Genomic DNA, 18803 nt, shown 5'->3' on the forward strand with positions numbered 1-18803 from the left:
ATTCTAGTTAGCCATTCGTCAAATCTTTTTTCAAGGTTTTTAGTTTCTTTGCGCTGGTTACGTAGTTCCTCCTTTAGCTCTGAGAAGTTTGATCGACTGAAGCCTTCTTCTCTCAACTCGTCAAAGTCATTCTCCATCCAGCTTTGTTTCGTTGCTGGCGATGAGCTGCGTTCCTTTGGAGGGGGAGATGTGCTCTGACTTTTTGAATTTCCAGCTTTTCTGCACTGCTTTTCCCCCATCTTTGTGGTTTTATCTGCCTTTGGTCTTTGATGATGGTGACGTACAGATGGGGTTTTGGTGTGGGTGTCCTTTCTGTTTGTTAGTTTTCCTTCTAACAGTCAGGACCCTCAGCTGCAGGTCTGTTGGAGTTTGCTTGAGGTCCACTTCAGACCCTGTTTGCCTGGGTATCAGCAGCGGAGGCTGCAGAATATAGAATATTGCTGAACCACGAGAGTTGCTGTCTGATTCTTGCTCTGGAAGCTTCGTCTCAGGGGTGTACCCCGCTGTGTGAGGTGTGAGGTGTGAGGTGTCGGTCTGCACCTAGTGGGGGATGTCTCCCAGTTAGGCTACTCAGGGGTTAGGGACCCACTTGAGCAGGCAGTCTGTCCGTTCTCAGATCTCAACCTCCATGCTGGGAGATCCAGTGCTCTCTTCAAAGCTGTCAGACAGGGGCATTTACCTCTGCCGAGGTTTCTGCTGCTTTTTGTTTAGCTATGCCCTGTCCCCAGTGGAGGAGTCTATAGAGGCAGGCCGGCCTCCTTGAGCTGTGATGGACTCTACCCAATTCGAGCTTCCCAGCAGCTTTGTTTACCTACTTAAACTTCAGCAATGGTGGCGCCCCTCCCCCAGCCTGGCTGCCACCTTGCAGTTAGATCTCAGACTGCTGTGCTAGCAATAAGGGAGGCTCCATGGGCGTGGGACCCTCTGGGCCAGGTGTGGGATATAATCTCCTGGTGTGCCATCTCCTAAGACCCTTGGTAATGCACAGTATTAGGGTGGGAGTTATCCGATTTTCCAGGTGTTGTGTGTCTCAATTTCCCTTGGCTATGAAAAGGAATTCCCTTCCCCCTTGCGCTTCCCAGGTGAGGCAATGCCTCGCCCTGCTTCAGCTCTTGCTGGTCAGGCTGCACCCGCAGACCAGTGCCAAGTGTCCAACACGCCCCAGTGAGATGAACCCGGTACCTCAGTTGAAAATGTGGAAATCACCTGTCTTCTGTGTCGCTCACGCTGGGAGCTGGAGGCTGGAGCTATTCCTATTTGGCCCTCTTGGGCGCGCCTCCCCCTAATTTTGTGTTTTTAGTAGAGACAAGGTTTCTAAATGTTGGTCAGGCTGGTCTCAAACTCCCAACCTCAAGTGATCCGTCTGCCTCGACCTCCCAAAGTGCTGGGATTACAGGCGTGAACCACTGCGCCCAGCCTATGTTTTGTATTGTTTTAAATATTGTTCTTGCTAGGATGAGTGATTTTCTGTTAAAACTAGATATTTTCATATTATGTTCCTAGACTCTGGATATTATCTAAACCTTCTGTTTCCACTGGCTTTTATTGACATTGCTTTGGCAAGGTCATAGGGGGTGCCTCATTACTTCCAGGTGGATGTATAAGTCAAGGGTCCCTACTCAGCCTCTACTGACGCGTCAGGAAGAGGATCCTTCTTGTTTTTGGTGGGTGGGGGGTAGAAGTCTAGCTGACACCACTGGGATAGGTGTTGGGGCATGCCCGGTCTAGCTTGGTCTAGAAGTCTAGCTTGACACCACTGGCTCCCTACTTGGCCTACTTTGACATTGCCCCAGTAGGGCATTGGAGCTCCTCACTATGGTTTATGAGCTGGAAGTCAAGGCTCCTCACTTAGCTTTTGTTGGTGTGGGTGGTGGTGGTGGGGCAAAACTTTTTACTGGGTTTGGCTGGAGTGGAGCAGTTACTGTCAAAAGTTTTCCGTCTTGCCAGGCTGTCCCTTTCTTGTTTCTTTGGCTAGGGAGAGCAAGCTTTTGTTGTGGCTTTGTTTGTGCCAGTTGGCATTTCCAGGTTGCTGCCTTCTTTAGCTCCGAGTCTGGGATATATCAGGCAAAAGTATTATCTGCTGTATGCTTCTGTAAGTGGAAGTCTTCAAATTTGCCTTTTTGACTTATTTAAACAGTTTTGTAAAATGTATAATCATTATTGGGCAAAGTGTCCCATAAAATGTATATACCATGTGATGCTTTGCATAATATTGTGTTCAAGAGGACCGCTGGAAAATAACATCTTTATTTAAACTGAAATGAATTGTTCACATTATTAATGAAAACTTTTCCCCTCTAGGAAATAATGCAAAAGGTGTCCCAAGGCTCCTGACCAGTGAACAAAGATTTGAGAAAGACAGCCAAGCTCATGTTTTCTCCTGATCAAGAAAATCATCCATCTAAAGCACCAGTAAAATATGGTGAACTCATTGTCTTAGGGTAAGGTTTCTCCATTTGATAAGACACACAGTTTAATAATATATGCTAACTTTGGCATCTAGGCTATAAGTACTTTTTTTTGGAATTGGTAGTGTTACCAAATCAAGAAACTCTTTTAATTCTCATATTCATGCTATTGTTTAAAACCACTCAAATATGACATAAACTTTTTCTCACCCTTACCCGCAAAGAGGGCAAAGTTTCTTAAAGATGAAATGGAAAGTCTGGGCGTGGTGGCTAACGCCTGTAATCCCAGCACTTTGGGAGGCCAAGGCAGGCAGATTACCTGAGGCCAGTACCAGCCTGGCCAACATGGTGAAACCCCATCTCTACGCAAAACACAAAAATTATCCGGGCGTGGTGGCGCATGCCTGTAATCCCAGCTACCTGGGAGGCTGAGGCAGGGGAATTGCTTGAACCCTGGAGGCAGAGGTTGCAGTAAGCTGAGATTGCGCCACTGTACTCCAGCCTGAGCAACAGAGTGAGACTCTGTCTCAGGAAAAAAAAAAAAACAGATAAAAATGAAATGAAATGAAAAGTGTATTTGTCCACTGTCACAGTCATTCCATTTGTCTTCCCTATCCCATGTTTTGTCTCAGCTGACTTTACCAAAAATTCCCTTTCCCTTGCCTGCTTTAAATCATTTCATGTAGGTTAGTCTTCATTTATTCTTTTGCCCATCTAAGGTAGTTATTGGTTTGCGCTGTACATTTTGGTTAAAGGAGTTGTATATATGTATGGTGACAGTATAATGCCTCTGAAGCCCAGGACCTAGCTACTTGTTAGCTCCTAAAGTAATTTCATCCATGTAACTCACAGAAATAGAACCTGAAGATTGAGGAATAGATGATTCTGTTATTCCAAATTATTTCAATTTGTTCCACTTAAACTTGTCGTAACTATCAAAGTGGAGACACAGTATTAGCCTTTCTTAACTAGAGATCTCAGAAACTACAAAATTGCTCATTTTAGGCCGGGTGCAGTGGTTCATACCTGTAATCCCAGCACTTTGGGAGGCCAAGGTGGGTGGATCACCTGAGGTCAGGAGTTCGAGACCAGCCTGGCCAACATGGTGAAACCCCATCTTTACTAAAAATACAAAAATTAACTGGGCGTGGTAGTGCATTTCTGTAATCCCAGCTACTTGGGAGGCTGAGGCAGGAGAATCACTTGAACCCAGGAAAAGGACGTTGCAGTGAGCCGAGCACTCCAACCTGGGCAACAAAGCGAGACTCCGTCTCGAAAAAAAGAAGAAAAAAGAAAATTGCTAATTTTATTTTCCCCCTGCTGTTGCTCTGCTTTTGCCTAAAAAGCAACTCGAGATATTGCAGTATGTTTGAGAGTCAAGTTAAAGTGAGAATGTGTTGTTTCAGATGAGAGAGTTAGAGAAACTGGGGAAATCATACAGAGTTACTGAGCTTGACTAGATGTTAGGAATCTTAGAATCCAGTGCTTGTTCCAGCACTGCTAGCTGTGTGACCTTGGGCACGTCACTGACCTATCCTGGGCTTTAGTTTCCTCCTCTGTAAAAATGACAATTAGACAAGATCTTCTAAGGCCCTTTGAGACTTAAAATTCTTTTCTCAGAAACAAAACTTTAAAAGATGATCAATTTAACATAGTAATTTCAGTATTAGAACTTCAAATCACATAGATTTTAATGGTATCAGTGACAAACAGCTCTTAACTACCAAAAACTTTTCCAGATTAAATTCTTCTAGCAGGAAATTTGAGAGTCATTTGAAGAATAGTTTAAAATTTAGCTTATGGTTTTAAACTGCCAGTCTTAGCTTATAGGTTCCTCAGTTAATCATTAGCAACAGTAATTGTCTCTGTGTCTGGTACTTGGTGTCCTAAAATGCAAATACTTTTTCTTCTCAACCCTCTAGAAGTGAAGCTAGACAAGGTTTCATGCTATTGCTACTTAGAAAAGAGCTTTGAACTACAGGAACGCAATGTGGGACTAAAGAGTGAGATCCAGAAGTGGGATGAGTCATGCAACTCAGGGGACAGTAGTTAAGGGGCAGTGAGGAATTGACAGTAGGGCTGGTGGCAACATAAAGCCTAGAATAGCTAAAATAATTATTAGCTAAGGGGCTGTACTTTGGACTTACAGCAAGGCTAGCAACATTACCAAGGGCTTTCTCCAATACAAAGTGTTTTATTTTTTTGTAAAGGGTCAGTGTAGTTTCTATATATGGCAGGCATTGAGTAAACTCTCTTCTCAGCTTTAAAACATTCTTCCTTGCTAGCCACAATTACAGGCCATTTTATAATCACTCCTCCTCCAGCCTCAAAACTGTCCCTATTCCCTGCTTCATTTCCCCCTAGATTGACATATGGTAGATCATCAAACCAAAGATTTATCGGGGTGGGGGCAGGGGAGGTGGACAGTGAATGAGGAAAGATTATTATTAAGCTACTGCTTATGCCTCAATGAAGCAGTAAAGAATGACATAACCACATGACAGACATACTTAAATTCAAATTCTGGCTTTGCCTGTGTCACTTCAGAATATAATTCTTCTGAGTCTGTTTCCTAACGTGTAAAAATGGGGACAGTGATTTCAATCTGGTAGAATTTTTGCAAGGGTAGATTTAGTGAGGTAATGTGTGTGGGATAACATTCAGTAGTGCCTGGTATATAGTAAACACCCAAATATTTTTATTTTGTTTTTAACTTTTTTCCATTGGTTTAGTACTTGCTTACCTTTAGGATGTACGTGTGTGTGTGTGTATGTGTACATGTTATGGAGAAATGTTCATAAGATCTGAAAAACAAAAGTATGTTTACTACTTAGCAAACATGTCTATTGGACAGGTTCTGCTAATATAATGAGAGTGCATTTGTACATTCAGGTAGCTAAGACTTAACAAGTCTAAAAATTCCTTACTTCAAAAGTTCAGCTGTTTAAAGTGTTTGGTTCACAAATAAAGGAGATTGTGTTTTAAACAATACATACTATACTTTTTAAAGGTTGTATTAGCACATGCAAACAATTCACCTTAAAAAAACAGAATGAGTCATAAGGAGTCAGACATGCCATTAATCAGCTCTTAATTATCTTCCATAAAAGAGGGAAGGAAAAAAATTAAAGATAACTTGAATCTGTGTATAATCCAAAAGGTTCTCTGTGACTTGGAATGAAGCCAGAAAAAGAATCATTTTGTTTCACACACTGGCACCTGGTATGAAGATCAACAGTTGCTCAAAGGAATTTTAAATAATTATAATGTGTTAATAGATAATTAATTGGGAATTGATTCTGCAAGGCAAAGTCAAACATTTGTTTTATAATTGTGCAGTTCTTGCAAGAGATCACCTATACTTTTTTTCCCCCTATCAGGTATAATGGGTCTCTCCCAAATGGCGATAGAGGAAGGAGGAAAAGTAGATTTGCTTTGTTTAAAAGACCTAAGGCAAATGGGGTGAAGCCCAGCACTGTGCATATTGCTTGTACTCCTCAGGCTGCAAAGGTAAAAAAAAAAAAAAGCTACATAAATTAACTTGGAGAAATTGAAAGACTTTTATGTGTTGTTTATATTCTCTAGCATTCCCCTCACATTTCTATTTCAGAAATTTCCTTTTGTTTGGATTGGAGAAGAGACTTTGGAGACATGGTATTTGAAAAGCCGCCATATGGAAGGGGAATTGGACTTAAAAAAAAAAAAAAAAAAGAAAACCAGGATCAGGGGGGGGAAATTAGAAGGAAATATTCTCTTTCCTTATTAAAAGAGGTGGGGTGGGGGACAGGGCTTTATCTAGTACCTGGAATTAGGCAGCTGTCTGCCCTGAGAAATGGAAAATTCCCACTCTGTTACTAGAGGAGCCTCCCTGGGCTGGATGAAGAATGTGATGTGTAATATGTGTATTCAGGTATTAGAAGCATGTTTGGGTAAGGTAATTTTTAAACTAAGAGTCTTTACCTAAGATTCTGTGTGTTGGTTGTATTCATTTTTGGTTTATAACTTCGTATATTTTAGCATAGTACCTTGCACAAAGTAGACCTCAATAATTATTAAATTGAATCAAAGTTATGAAAGCAATGTCCAACTGCATCTACAATATAACTTCCCCACCCCCAGCCTATTTCATGCTTCTAGCCACATCGTCTTCTTCTAACAAAATTTCCAGAAGCTGGACCACCATTTCAGGATACTTGGGCTTTTCCTAGAGCGACAGACAAGGAGGGGGAATTTCACATCTTTATATTTTCTGTGAATTTGTCTGCTTCCAATTTTATAACACAGACTTTATGTTATAAAGAATTTGATATTGTAATGAGCAAATAAGAAAAATTACAAAGAGTTCTTTGACTCCTGGAAGTACCTGTATCTTTAGCTAAGTAGCCCTAGAATGTACATTAATATTATACCATCTGAAGCATATCTTTATAAGTTAAATAAACAAGAGACAGAAAAATTGGCATATGATGTGGTTTTAGGTCACAGCTTCAGTGTCTGAAGGTAACTGGCTTCTCAGCTTTGTTTTATATCCAGTTTGATTTGTGAAAGAATCCTTAGGCCTTGACTAGGACTCCTCTGTTACTATTTGGGAACCAGTTAGTGCAGAAAGGGGACAGTTTCTTTTTGCTCCGTTGGAGAGAAGGAATATGCTAAGCAGGTGGTGGAAGTAAATCTCAGATTGATTCAATCTGAAGAGCTTCTTACAGTATCTCCCCCAGGAGTGCTCTTGACATTTTGGGTGTGCCACTTTTTCATTGTTTAGGACTTTCCCACATACTACAGGACATTTAAGGGTCCTTCACCCACAAAATGCCATTTGAGCCTGCAAATCCTTGTAACAGCCAAAAAATGCACAAAATATTTTCAGATGCCCCTTAGACAGCTAATACTACCTCTGGTTGAAAAGCACTATCAGGGAAAATATTTCTAATCCCTACCTCTATAATACCATATTCTGTACTTTTCTTCCTGTTTTACTCTGCCATGCCCTCATGTTTTCATTCTTATCTCCTTTTCATCTTTCATCTTTACTAGGCAATAAGAATCTTAGGGATCACAGATTGACCCTTGGCTGGATGCAGTAGCTCACACCTGTAATCCCAGCACTTGAGAGGCCAAGGTGGGCGGATAACTGGAGCTCAGGAGTTCGAGACCAGCCTGGGCAACATGGTGAAACTCCATCTTCACCAAACACACAAAAAATTAGCCAAGCATGGTGGCATGCCCTGAAGTCCCAGCTCCTTGGCAGGCTGAAGTGGGAGGACCACTTGAGCTGGGGAGCCAGAGGCTGCAGTGAGCTGAGATCATGCCACCGCACTGTAGCCTGAGTGACAGCGTGGGACCCTGTCTCAATTTAAAAAAAAAAAACAGAAAAAAGATTGACTCTTTCCTCTTTAAATTTTGGAGGAATGTATTTGTGAGGTCATGATGAAAATTAAGCATTTAGTCTGGCAGTCATCTGGGATGAGTAGGTAAAACCCTGAGTTCTAGACCAGTGAGAACCAAACTTAACTAGACATAGTTTTTTTTTTTTTGAGACAGAGTCTCGCTCTGTCACCCGGGCTGGAGTGCAGTGGCCGGATCTCAGCTCACTGCAAGCTCCACCTCCCGGGTTTACGCCATTCTCCTGCCTCAGCCTCCCGAGTAGCTGGGACTACAGGCGCCCGCCACCTCACCCGGCTAGTTTTTTTTTTTTTTGTATTTTTTAGTAGAGACAGGGTTTCACCGTGTTAGCCAGGATGGTCTCGATCTTCTGACCTTGTGATCCGCCCGTCTCGGCCTCCCAAAGTGCTGGGATTACAGGCTTGAGCCACCGCGCCCGGCCTAGACATAGTTTTTATTCTCAGTCTAAGAGTAGGTTTAATAACTAACAAACAAAGATTACAATCTCAAAGCACAAAAAAACCAATGTTTTAAAATCTCTTTAGCCACTAAGAATTAATTTTCAAAATACTGAGTAATTATTTCATTGAAAAGTCAGCTGTTTAACCAGTGGCACATGCCTGTTAGTCCCAGCTCCTTGGGAGGCAGAGGCAGGAAGATCACTTGAGCACAGGGTAAAGCTGTAGTGTGCCGTTTTCCTGCCTGTAAATAGCCACTGCACTTCAGCCTCTGCAACATAGCGAAACCTGGTCTCTTAAAACGTGTGTGTGTGTGTGTGTGTGTGTGTGTGTGTGTGTGTGTGTGTGTAAAACCTGTAAAACAGGTTATATAGTATGTATGAATTATATAGTATTATGTATTAAAAGTATTATATAGTATTTATGAATACCTAAATGTGTAGAAAGAAATATGTAAAACATGCATGTAAATGATCTACACTGCATTCTTGAGGTTGAATACCTCTGTAGAGAAAAGGGAATGGGGAGGGACATGTAGGCAGCCTCGGTCGTATCTGTAGTTTAATTCCTTAAAAAAATCAGAAGCAGGCCAGGCACAGTGGCTCACGCCTGTAGTCCCAGCACTTTGGGAGGCCGAGGCGGGTGGATCATGAGGTCAGGAGTTCGAGACCAGCATGGCCAACATGGCAAAACTCCATCTCTACTAAAAATACAAAAATTAGCCGGGCATGGTGGCATGCACCTTTAATCCCAGCTACTCAGGAGGCTGAGGCAGGAGAATCACTTGAACCTGGGAGGCGGAGGTTTCAGTGAGTTGAGTTAGCGCCACTGCACTCCAGCCTAGGCAACAGAGCGAGACTCTGTCGCAAAAAAAAAAAAAAAAAAAAAAATCAGAAGCAAAAGTGGCAGTATTAAGCTTTGATAAAGCTGAGTCGTTAGTATAGTCTCTGTGTTTGGAAATAGGGTATTTCTGTATTCTGTTTGTAGATATTTGGAAATTTGACAATCTTAAAGCTGTTGTTTTAAGGCTTTATCTATTACAGATTAGCCGCAAATTGAAACCAAGTAAAAGCTTATGATGCCAAACTTCTAATTAAGAAGGACTTTTTCATTCAGCTTCTTTGCTGTATATAATTAATCTCTTCTGTCTTTGTGTCTGTTTTCTTTTTATGCAGCCCATTTCTACTTCCTTTGTGTGATGACTAGATTTTTCCCCTTCTTTGATATTATCTTCAACTCATATACATAGAAAACACTTGAAAACAAAACTGAAAAGTTCTTTTAGCAATGTTTTAGTTTGAGAGAAAGTCAGAAATACAGTCATAAGCATTACATCCCTTTCCTTTGGTAATGTTTAATCATTCTATGAATGTTTCTTTTGTTTATTGAAGAATTTTTTCTTTTATCTCCTGGGACCAAATCCCAAATGCATTTTTCTGTATCTTACCCAGCATATGGCAAACATTTGTCATCTGTAGAGTCACAAAATGGTTAGAAAACCAGTTAACTTGGCTTATGAGTGAACTTTATAGCTCTCTGAATGACTTCAAAAATAAAATTCCTCTTATTTTGCAAGATTTTGCATTTTCTTCTTATCAGAGCAGTACTGTTGTTTTCTGTTTTTTTTTTTTTTTTTTAGACGGAGTCTCGCTCTGTCACCCGGGCTGGAGTGCAGTGGCCGGATCTCAGCTCACTGCAAGCTCCGCCTCCCGGGTTTACGCCATTCTCCTGCCTCAGCCTCCCGAGTAGCTGGGACTACAGGCGCCCGCCACCTCGCCCGGCTAGTTTTTTGTATTTTTTAGTAGAGACGGGGTTTCACCATGTTAGCCAGGATGGTCTCGATCTTCTGACCTCGTGAGCCGCCCGTCTCGGCCTCCCAAAGCGCTGGGATTACAGGCTTGAGCCACCGCGCCCGGCCTGTTTTCTGTTTTTATGTGGGATTTGGTTTTGATTGTTTTATAATTTATAATACTTAATAAGGGAGTGTAGTGGTTTGATAAAAGAAAATTATGGGCCAGGCACGGTGGCTCATGCCTGTAATCCTAGCACTTTGGGAGGCTGAGGCGGGTGGATTGCCTTAGCTCAGGAGTTCAAGACCAGCCTGGGCAACATGGTGAAATGCCGTCTCTACTAAAAATACAAAAAAAATTAGGCAGGATGGCAGCATGCACCTGTAGTCCCAGCTGCTTGGGAGGCTGAGGCAGGAGAATCGCTTGAACCCGGGAGGCAGAGGTTGCAGTGAACCGAGATCGCACCACTGCACTCCAGCCTAAGCAACAGAACAAGACTCCATCTTTAAAAAAAAAAAAAAAGAAAGAAAATTATGTTTTTACTCTGTAACTGCTTCTAAATATTCTTCAATACCCCATTCAACCCAAGAAACTACTGTCACAACTGACAGGAGTTATTAGCCTCTCTAAATTTCAGGGGGAAAATATATAAGTATGTCATGTATTTGATAAATAGTTTTCCCTTTTTTTAATGAAAAGATTATCTGATTGGATTGACCTGCCTACTAATTTTTGCTGTTAACTTTTTCATTCTTAGGCAATAAGCAACAAGGACCAGCATAGCATATCATATACTTTATCTCGGGCCCAGACTGTGGTGGTTGAATATACTCATGACAGCAACACCGATATGTTTCAGGTATTATAACATCTAAAATTTTTTTTCTTAAAAAACAAAAAAGTTAAAAATCTATTGGTGTGTTTTGCTGAGATCAGATAAAGGATTATCATATATTTATATTGTATTTTATTAAAATATAGATTGATTGCTAACCCTCATAAATAGAAGTCAGTCTAGCACAGTTGAGATAGGCTCCGGAATAAGAATTACTGGTAAATATTACATAGCCATTATATACTTCAGTTTCCTTCTCTGTAAAGTGCAGATAATAGACTCTCCCCTATGACTGTTAAGAGGCTTAAATGATCTAGTACACGTACTCAGCACTGTGCCAGGTACTTAGTAAAGACACTTAGTGAATAGTAGCTATTATCCAAAAAAGAAAACAATAAATATTCTGCACACATTTGTGACTTTTTCTACCACTACCTCCCACCTTCCTCTCTAGGCAATAAACAATCCAGGCACTTGCTAACTATTTTATTATCTATGTGAAATCAGACCTTTTTCTCAGCACATATTTGGTCAATGCTACTCATGCAATAAAAGTATTTTCTCTTACTTTTGTACCAATCCAGTGCTGATATTTTTGTAAACTGGTAGATTTTAGGACAGTCAATTCCAAAGATGTAAATAGAATCCTTGATCTTCTCCCTTAATATTGAGCTCTCCAAAGCTTAGGCTTTTTAAAAACAAACTTAAGTAGAACATAAATTATCTGATAATGTTGCTTTTATAATTATCGTCACATGGACTTTTCCATTTTTCTTTATTTTACAAGGCAAATAAAAGTGAAAAGGCCTGGAAATATATTTAATTTCAGTCAATAGTGAAATATTTCTTTGAAGTCCCTCCCTCTGCTCAACCCTTTTAATGAGATGAGATACTGAATTTCTTTTCTCTAGTTAATATTAGAATGTGGGCATTTGTGTTTTCCTCTCTTTTACCAAAAATAAATTACATCTTTAATGAAGATTAATGTTTAGATCCAAGAAAACCTAACACAAAGCTTTAGGATGATTTTCACATTTTGTTTCACTGACAAGCAGTGAAAATGAATGAGCTTAGCTTTTTTAAAAATCGAGTTGCTACTAGGCCTGTAGTCCCAGTTACTCAGGAGGCTGAGGTGGGAGGATAGCTTGAGGCCAGCCTGGGCAACATAGTGAGACTTTGTCTCTTTAATAAAATATAGATAAATGGGGGTGTGTGTGTGTGTGTGTGTGTGTGTGTGTGTGTGTGTGTATCTCCAAGATATTTGGTCACAGGCTAGAATTTTAGCTTCAGAAAGTACCTTATATTTATTTGTTTACCCCTTATCTTTTGTAGATGAAGTTAACTGAAGTCTTGTGAGTTAATGATGATAAAGTTACTTGGGGGCAAAACTGAAATTAAACCAGGCATCCTGAATTCTGAAACAATGTCTTCACCGTCTAATGAAGGCCCTTAAATAAGTTTTAACATTTTGAGTTTTGTCTTTTCATAAAGTAGAGAATTTTCCCAGTATCATAAACTGATTATGTCCTTTCTACAGGTATTATACCTTTGGAAAATCCAAACATTTCTGCATCAAAAAGACTGTGATGTATCAGAAACTACCTTGAAAAACTAGCCAGTCTTTGAGGAATTGTATTAGAAACATTCTAGGATTGTCTACCCTGTAAACTGAACAGGAACATTTGTTGTTCAAGTCATCAGATGTTCCAGCTCCAACTCTATGTATTGTTTGGCACTATGAAGTAAGGGAGACATTACAAGCTGATTACATGCCTAGGTGCTGTACTGACCCTCTAAATTTTAAGCACATTGATTGTGTTGAAGAAAGATGGAGAAGAGACTTTATACTGGTGTCTTTTCATGTAGATCTTTTTATCAGGTTAAGTACAATTTTTGCCAGCAACCAGTAGAAAAAAGCATCTGGCAAAAGAGATGGCAAAGAGGAAGTACACAGTGTGGTAAAAGATTGATGAATGAGCTACTTGTAGCTAGTATACACAAATAGCAGGAAATTTGGCTGGATTGGTAGATGGGAGGCAAATCTTGAGTCAGTTTCTAACTATTATCAGAAATAATAAACTACAAATTTTGGATAAGCTATAAGGAACCATTGAGTTTTCTCATGAGGGTGAGGGAGAGTAACAAAAGAGCTGTATTTTTAATGCTAATAATAGCAGTTAGAAAGGGGAAGAATTAGTAACAATCAGATTTTGGCATCTGATCACATTCATGGTGTTTTTTTTCCCTTTATAGATACTTAAGTTTCTTCCTTCTCATTGTCATTGTCATTACAAATATTGCTTCAGTGTCTTAAATACTCTTCCAAGACCAAGTTGAAATGTTAGCTCTCTGGAACAGTCTCTTTCCAAATAAGTGCTACTTCTGTTGATTCTGAGTATTAGTTCAATCCTTGGCCTATATCTTTTAGCCTTTAAAGAGCCTTTGTGTTTGGGGAAATATTTTTAGTTTCAAAGATCTGAGGCCATTTAAGATATGTTTATTTTTAAGAATAAAGAAAAGGAATATCCAATCTTGTATTTGTTAACTAGTTTCCCTCTAAAACTATCCAATCTAAATATAAAGACTTTATTTATACTTGACAATTGGACAAAAACACTAAAGAGGTTTATCTGAAAGTGTGCTGATATGAGGAACTTAAGGCTAAAATATGTAACGAGTAAGAGTCTTTATCTTTGTAGAGGGTCAGTATTTTTTCTCAGTACCCACATTCTTCAATTTTATGATACTACTTTATAACAGATACATTCATGAACTGATAATTTCCAAATGTTTCCTTTAAAGTCCTGTGACACTTGTGACTATTGTCATCTACCCATTGATTTCCTTTTTTCTTTTCAGCTTTGAAAATGCAATTAACTTATTAACTAGCTAGTGCCTCTGAAGATGTTTTGAAATCTCTGACACCTCACCCATCCAGAACTCTTATCTGGGAGCCTTGTCTCTCTGAAATATCCCCAAGAACCAGGAAGAGTATATATATAAAATAAATGCCACAAAGTTGATGCAGTGAAATTCCTTTTCTATGCTCCCTAGAGAATCCCTTAGGCTCTCACCAGAACCTTTTGAAATACTTTTCTCTGAAGTAGGTTATTTGATTTCTCAAACCATAACAGAGTAAGAGTAGCCAGTTAAAAGAGGGGCTTGTTTCTGGATACAGGCTTGACCAAAAACAAGGAGTGATAGCTGACAACCTGGCAGAAAAGAAACAGGAAAATATATGAAGTATACATAAGACCTCAAAGCAAGGCTATGTAAGCCCTTGACATAAGGATCAGCAGTCTTGTATACCTCTTATAGCACCTGAAGACAGCACTGCATTTCAGCTTAATTAATGGTAATTAATTAAGTAAATGGTATTTATAGTGTAATGTTCTGCAGTCATCCTAAAATATTTACTTATATATGTTCACTATATTCTGTTAAATAAATAGAATATCTCTTTAAATATCTCTAAAGAGAAGAAATCTACATGATACACATATTTCCATCCAAAAGGGTTAAAATCTGCAGCCATCTAGAAATTTCAGCCGTTCCTGAACTCTTCATTTCCTGAGGGTTTCGTATATTGTTGTAAGTTCTCATTTAATTCCACGCCCTACGTGATTACTTCATCAGAGACAGTCTGATTAGTTTTCAAGAGAATAGATGCCCCCAACGTTAAGTATGGTAAGCTTCAACTTCAGAAATTTCAGAGGCCTAATGTTTTCTCCTTATTGTGCCTTTCTTGAATGAATTTTCCACTGTGTTCTTTGATGGGTTTATAGATACTTTTTTTCCCTCAGATTGGCCGGTCAACTGAAAGCCCCATTGATTTTGTAGTAACTGACACAGTTCCTGGAAGTCAAAGTAATTCTGATACACAGTCAGTACAAAGTACTATATCAAGATTTGCCTGTAGAATCATATGTGAACGGAATCCTCCCTTTACAGCACGGATTTATGCCGCAGGATTTGACTCATCAAAAAACATCTTTCTTGGGGTAAAAAGCTTTTTTTCTAAATGATGCTTTCTTTTATACTAGCTTTCATTCCAAATTACAAGTAATTGGAAGCTCACTTCTATTATTTCTACTAGGAGAAGGCTGCCAAATGGAAGACATCAGATGGGCAGATGGATGGTTTGACCACTAATGGTGTTCTTGTGATGCATCCACGCAATGGGTTCACAGAAGACTCCAAGCCTGGAATATGGAGAGAAATATCGGTGTGTGGAAATGTATTTAGCCTGCGTGAAACCAGATCAGCTCAGCAGAGAGGAAAAATGGTAAGTACTGAATGGTATTTTCTTAATTAGCTACAATAAACACATAGGATGAGTTGAACTGAATGCATTACATACATTCCAGAAAACTCTTAAACCTATTGCCAATACAGAATACTAAGGCTATCAAACACTGACTACCAAATTCTATATTAGAGGTCAGTATGTTAATATTTCATTTAGTAACCAGGCACGGTGGCTCACACCTGTAATCCCAGCACTTTGGGAGGCCAAGGCAGACAGATCACCTGAGGTCAGGAGTTTGAAACCAGCCTGACCCACATGGAGAAACCCTGTCTCTACTAAAAATGCAAAATAAGCCGGACATGGTGGCGCATGCCTGTAATCCCAGCTACTCAGGAGGCTGAGGCAGGAGAATCACTTGAACCCAGGAGGTGGAGGTTGTGGTGAGCCGAGATCACGCCATTGCACTCCAGCCTGGCAATAAGAGCAAAACTCTGTCTCAAAAAAAAAAAAAATTGGTAAACTCTGAAAGTTTGTTCTTCTGTCATATCATGTTAATATCCTTTAAAACCTAAGCTTTCTTAAACTAAACAGCACTCTGATCTTTTCAGCCATCTGTATATCTTTGACCATATTTACCTCATTAAAAATATTAGACTTATTGATTAGCCAGGTGTTTTAATCATAAGTTGTCTTTACCATAAGGCTAAAAAGAAATATGTTAATGTTTGATATTTTATCCTTGATTTTCAAACTTACATTTTGATAACTACTGTCCATTTCTTGAATATTTAGTGAAAATCCTAGGAAATCTCATTTCTTGAGTAAGGAGTACTTAAAACCAAAACGCTTATGTAAAAATCCCAAACAGAGTGGTGAATATGTTTTTCAACTCTTGTCTTCTCTAGGTGGAAATTGAAACCAATCAGTTACAAGATGGCTCGTTAATTGACCTCTGTGGTGCAACATTGCTGTGGCGTACTGCAGAAGGCCTTTCCCACACTCCTACCGTGAAGCATTTGGAGGCTTTAAGACAGGAAATCAATGCAGCACGACCTCAGTGCCCTGTAGGGTTCAACACACTAGCATTTCCTAGTATGAAGAGGAAAGATGTTGTAGATGAAAAACAACCATGGGTATATCTAAACTGCGGCCATGTACATGGCTATCATAACTGGGGAAACAAAGAAGAACGTGATGGAAAAGATCGTGAATGTCCTATGTGTAGGTCTGTCGGTCCCTATGTTCCTCTGTGGCTTGGATGTGAAGCTGGATTTTATGTGGACGCCGGCCCTCCAACCCATGCGTTTAGCCCGTGTGGGCATGTGTGTTCAGAAAAGACAACTGCCTATTGGTCCCAGATCCCGCTTCCTCATGGTACTCATACTTTTCATGCAGCCTGTCCCTTTTGTGCACATCAGTTGGCTGGTGAACAAGGCTACATCAGACTTATTTTTCAAGGACCTCTAGACTAACAGACCATTGTCCTCCAGGACTACATTATAAATTTATAAGCTAAGTGAGTTGGGTTTTCGAACCTGTTGTCCACGTCACAGTTTTTCTGCTCTGGTCATTTGCATTAAGATGAAGAATTTTTTAAAACATTTATAATAAATAGCAGTTTCTGAGCAAAAATCTGGGAAACTCAAGCAAAGGAATTACTGAAAGTATCAGTATTCTGAATTCTGAGTTTTGAAAATATATTTTGAGGAGAAAAAGACATAGTCTAATTTGATGCCTTCCTTTTAGTGTTTTTGAATCACCCATCCTCAGTGCTGAAATTGTTTTGTATAACTGAGGGTACTGTTGGTTCAAACTATGTTAGTTTACAGTTTGTTGCAAACGTTGTAAAATACAGCAACATGTATATTAACTTTTTTCTATTTTACGTTAGAATGTTCGTGATAGAATAGCATGGTCACGATGGTGTCACACCCTTGGTGTGAATGGTAGCTTAGTGAGCACACCTAGCTCAAGGATTTGCAAAGTTAGGAAGAAGGACAAGAGAACCACCCCAATCTAAATATGGAATTTGGTAAATTAGAATACTTTGTAATTTGTAAGACCAAATTCATATTAATTACCATTGTGTGAAAGGTGTTTGTTTTTAACCACATTAAAGATAATCAGGAAAGATTTTTTCTTAATGTTTCTCTTGAGCGTAGTACTATAACAAAACTTAATGCTAAGAAACATTTTATATGCTCCTTTGAATATGCAATTTAATCTAGATTATCTATTTTCTCCCATGATAACTAATCTGTTTTAGTATCAGCAGCATTTGGCAAGTTTATTTTTTTGGATATAAACTGTGGTTCATCTGTTCACTGTTCCTAGAAAAAAATCATTCCCATAAGAAAAAGTATAAATTAGCAAGAAAGGAGAGTGACTTGATTTGCTTTTGGAAAAAGATGCTTAATTAATTATTCTGTATTTGGCCTTATTCAGGCATAAGGAAATCTAGAGATCTAAAGGGTTGAATGACAATAGTGCCCCCCTTTCTAGCAGACCAGCCTTAACTCTGGGTTTGAATCCTAAGGAGATTGCCACAGTGAGACTTAAGTAAATGTTTGGTTGGTAGATGAGCACCAATGACTGCAGCGTGGAGTGATGCACTGCATGGTCTGTTTATTCTCTAATTCCAATATGTCTTTTGCTTCCAAAAGCAAGAAGGAGTTTCTTCTCTCCCTTCCTTCCCACCCTTTTTTCAAAGGCACCACAAGTATAGACAGTTGCACTACATCAAATCTGTTTTTGACACTTGTAGAAACCAGTACACTTTTAGATTAGACAGTATCTTTTTTTAATATTTTGATTTGTTTTCCTTTAGTTTGAAAAGTTGTGTAATACTTAATTGACTGTAGCAAAGTTTTATATATGTTAGCATAGCTTTAATTTATCCTCTTACAAAACTGTTCTGAATTTTCTTTTGGTTTTTAAAAAACAAAACTTGTTGCTTAGAAGCCATGAACTATTTTATTTTACTTCAACTGTCAAAACTTCCTTGTTTTTAAAAATGATCATTTGGGTTCACTCAGGAAATGCATGTCAGGAACTTGTATTATAAGTTTATTAGTTGTGATGTATCAGTAACTGCTGTTACCCCTTTTTCAAAGAAATATAATTGATTTTGAAGTTTTCTAGATTGTCACATGCTTTGTGACTAATGCAAGAAAGCAAGTCTTGTGTTGTATTTGTTCTAGTCATTTCTATTCAGGCTATATATTGTAGCTTAATTTTTATTTGCCATTAATTTATTTAAACTAAGTAAATACTTTTCAAAATAGATATTTGAATTTGTCTCTGTGAGTTCATTTTTGCATAATCGAGAATGATTAATGAGAAGTGAAAACTGTGGACAACTCTATTCCACACTCCAAAAATACTCAGTTGAAACAGATGAAGAGTTTGCATTTAATGTAACACTTTAAAGTCTCTGGTTCTTTTTGAAAAGCATCTCTTATTAATAAAGAAACTTTGTTAGTGGTTGAATAATTGAGGACTTGTCTAAGTTAAGCCTTGCTAGGGAGTTGGCACCTGTAAGTTGCATGTTAGACTATTTAAATAGTGCCTTCATAACCATAAAAGTTTCACGCCCTTCCTAAAGTTGCCTGCATTTTCTTCTAACAGGTAAAGACAATTTCTTCTAACAGGAAAAAACCTGGCTCATTTTCTATCACATTC

General features: G+C 39.0%; 1 protein-coding gene across 3 annotated transcripts in view; it reads left to right on the forward strand.

The window, feature by feature from the left end:
• Positions 1-18417, forward strand: part of PELI1 (pellino E3 ubiquitin protein ligase 1) — a 66256-nt gene extending 47839 nt beyond the window's left edge. For 2 of the 3 annotated variants that reach the window (XM_017890034.1, XM_017890032.1), the window contains 6 exons: positions 2302-2441; positions 5789-5918; positions 10796-10897; positions 14677-14874; positions 14970-15158; positions 16028-18415. In XM_017890034.1, coding sequence (XP_017745523.1) covers positions 2371-2441; positions 5789-5918; positions 10796-10897; positions 14677-14874; positions 14970-15158; positions 16028-16594 — 1257 coding nt within the window. In that variant the 5' untranslated portion in view covers positions 2302-2370 and the 3' untranslated portion in view covers positions 16595-18415. Of the gene's footprint in view, positions 1-2301; positions 2442-5788; positions 5919-10795; positions 10898-14676; positions 14875-14969; positions 15159-16027 lie in introns of all 3 variants that reach the window. The other variant, XM_017890033.1, reaches the window with a different exon arrangement.
• Positions 18418-18803: the final 386 nt, after the last annotated feature.

This window comes from Rhinopithecus bieti, unplaced genomic scaffold, assembly GCF_001698545.2.
Source record: "Rhinopithecus bieti isolate Rb0 unplaced genomic scaffold, ASM169854v2 scaffold_19018, whole genome shotgun sequence".
Lineage (NCBI taxonomy): Eukaryota > Metazoa > Chordata > Mammalia > Primates > Cercopithecidae > Rhinopithecus > Rhinopithecus bieti.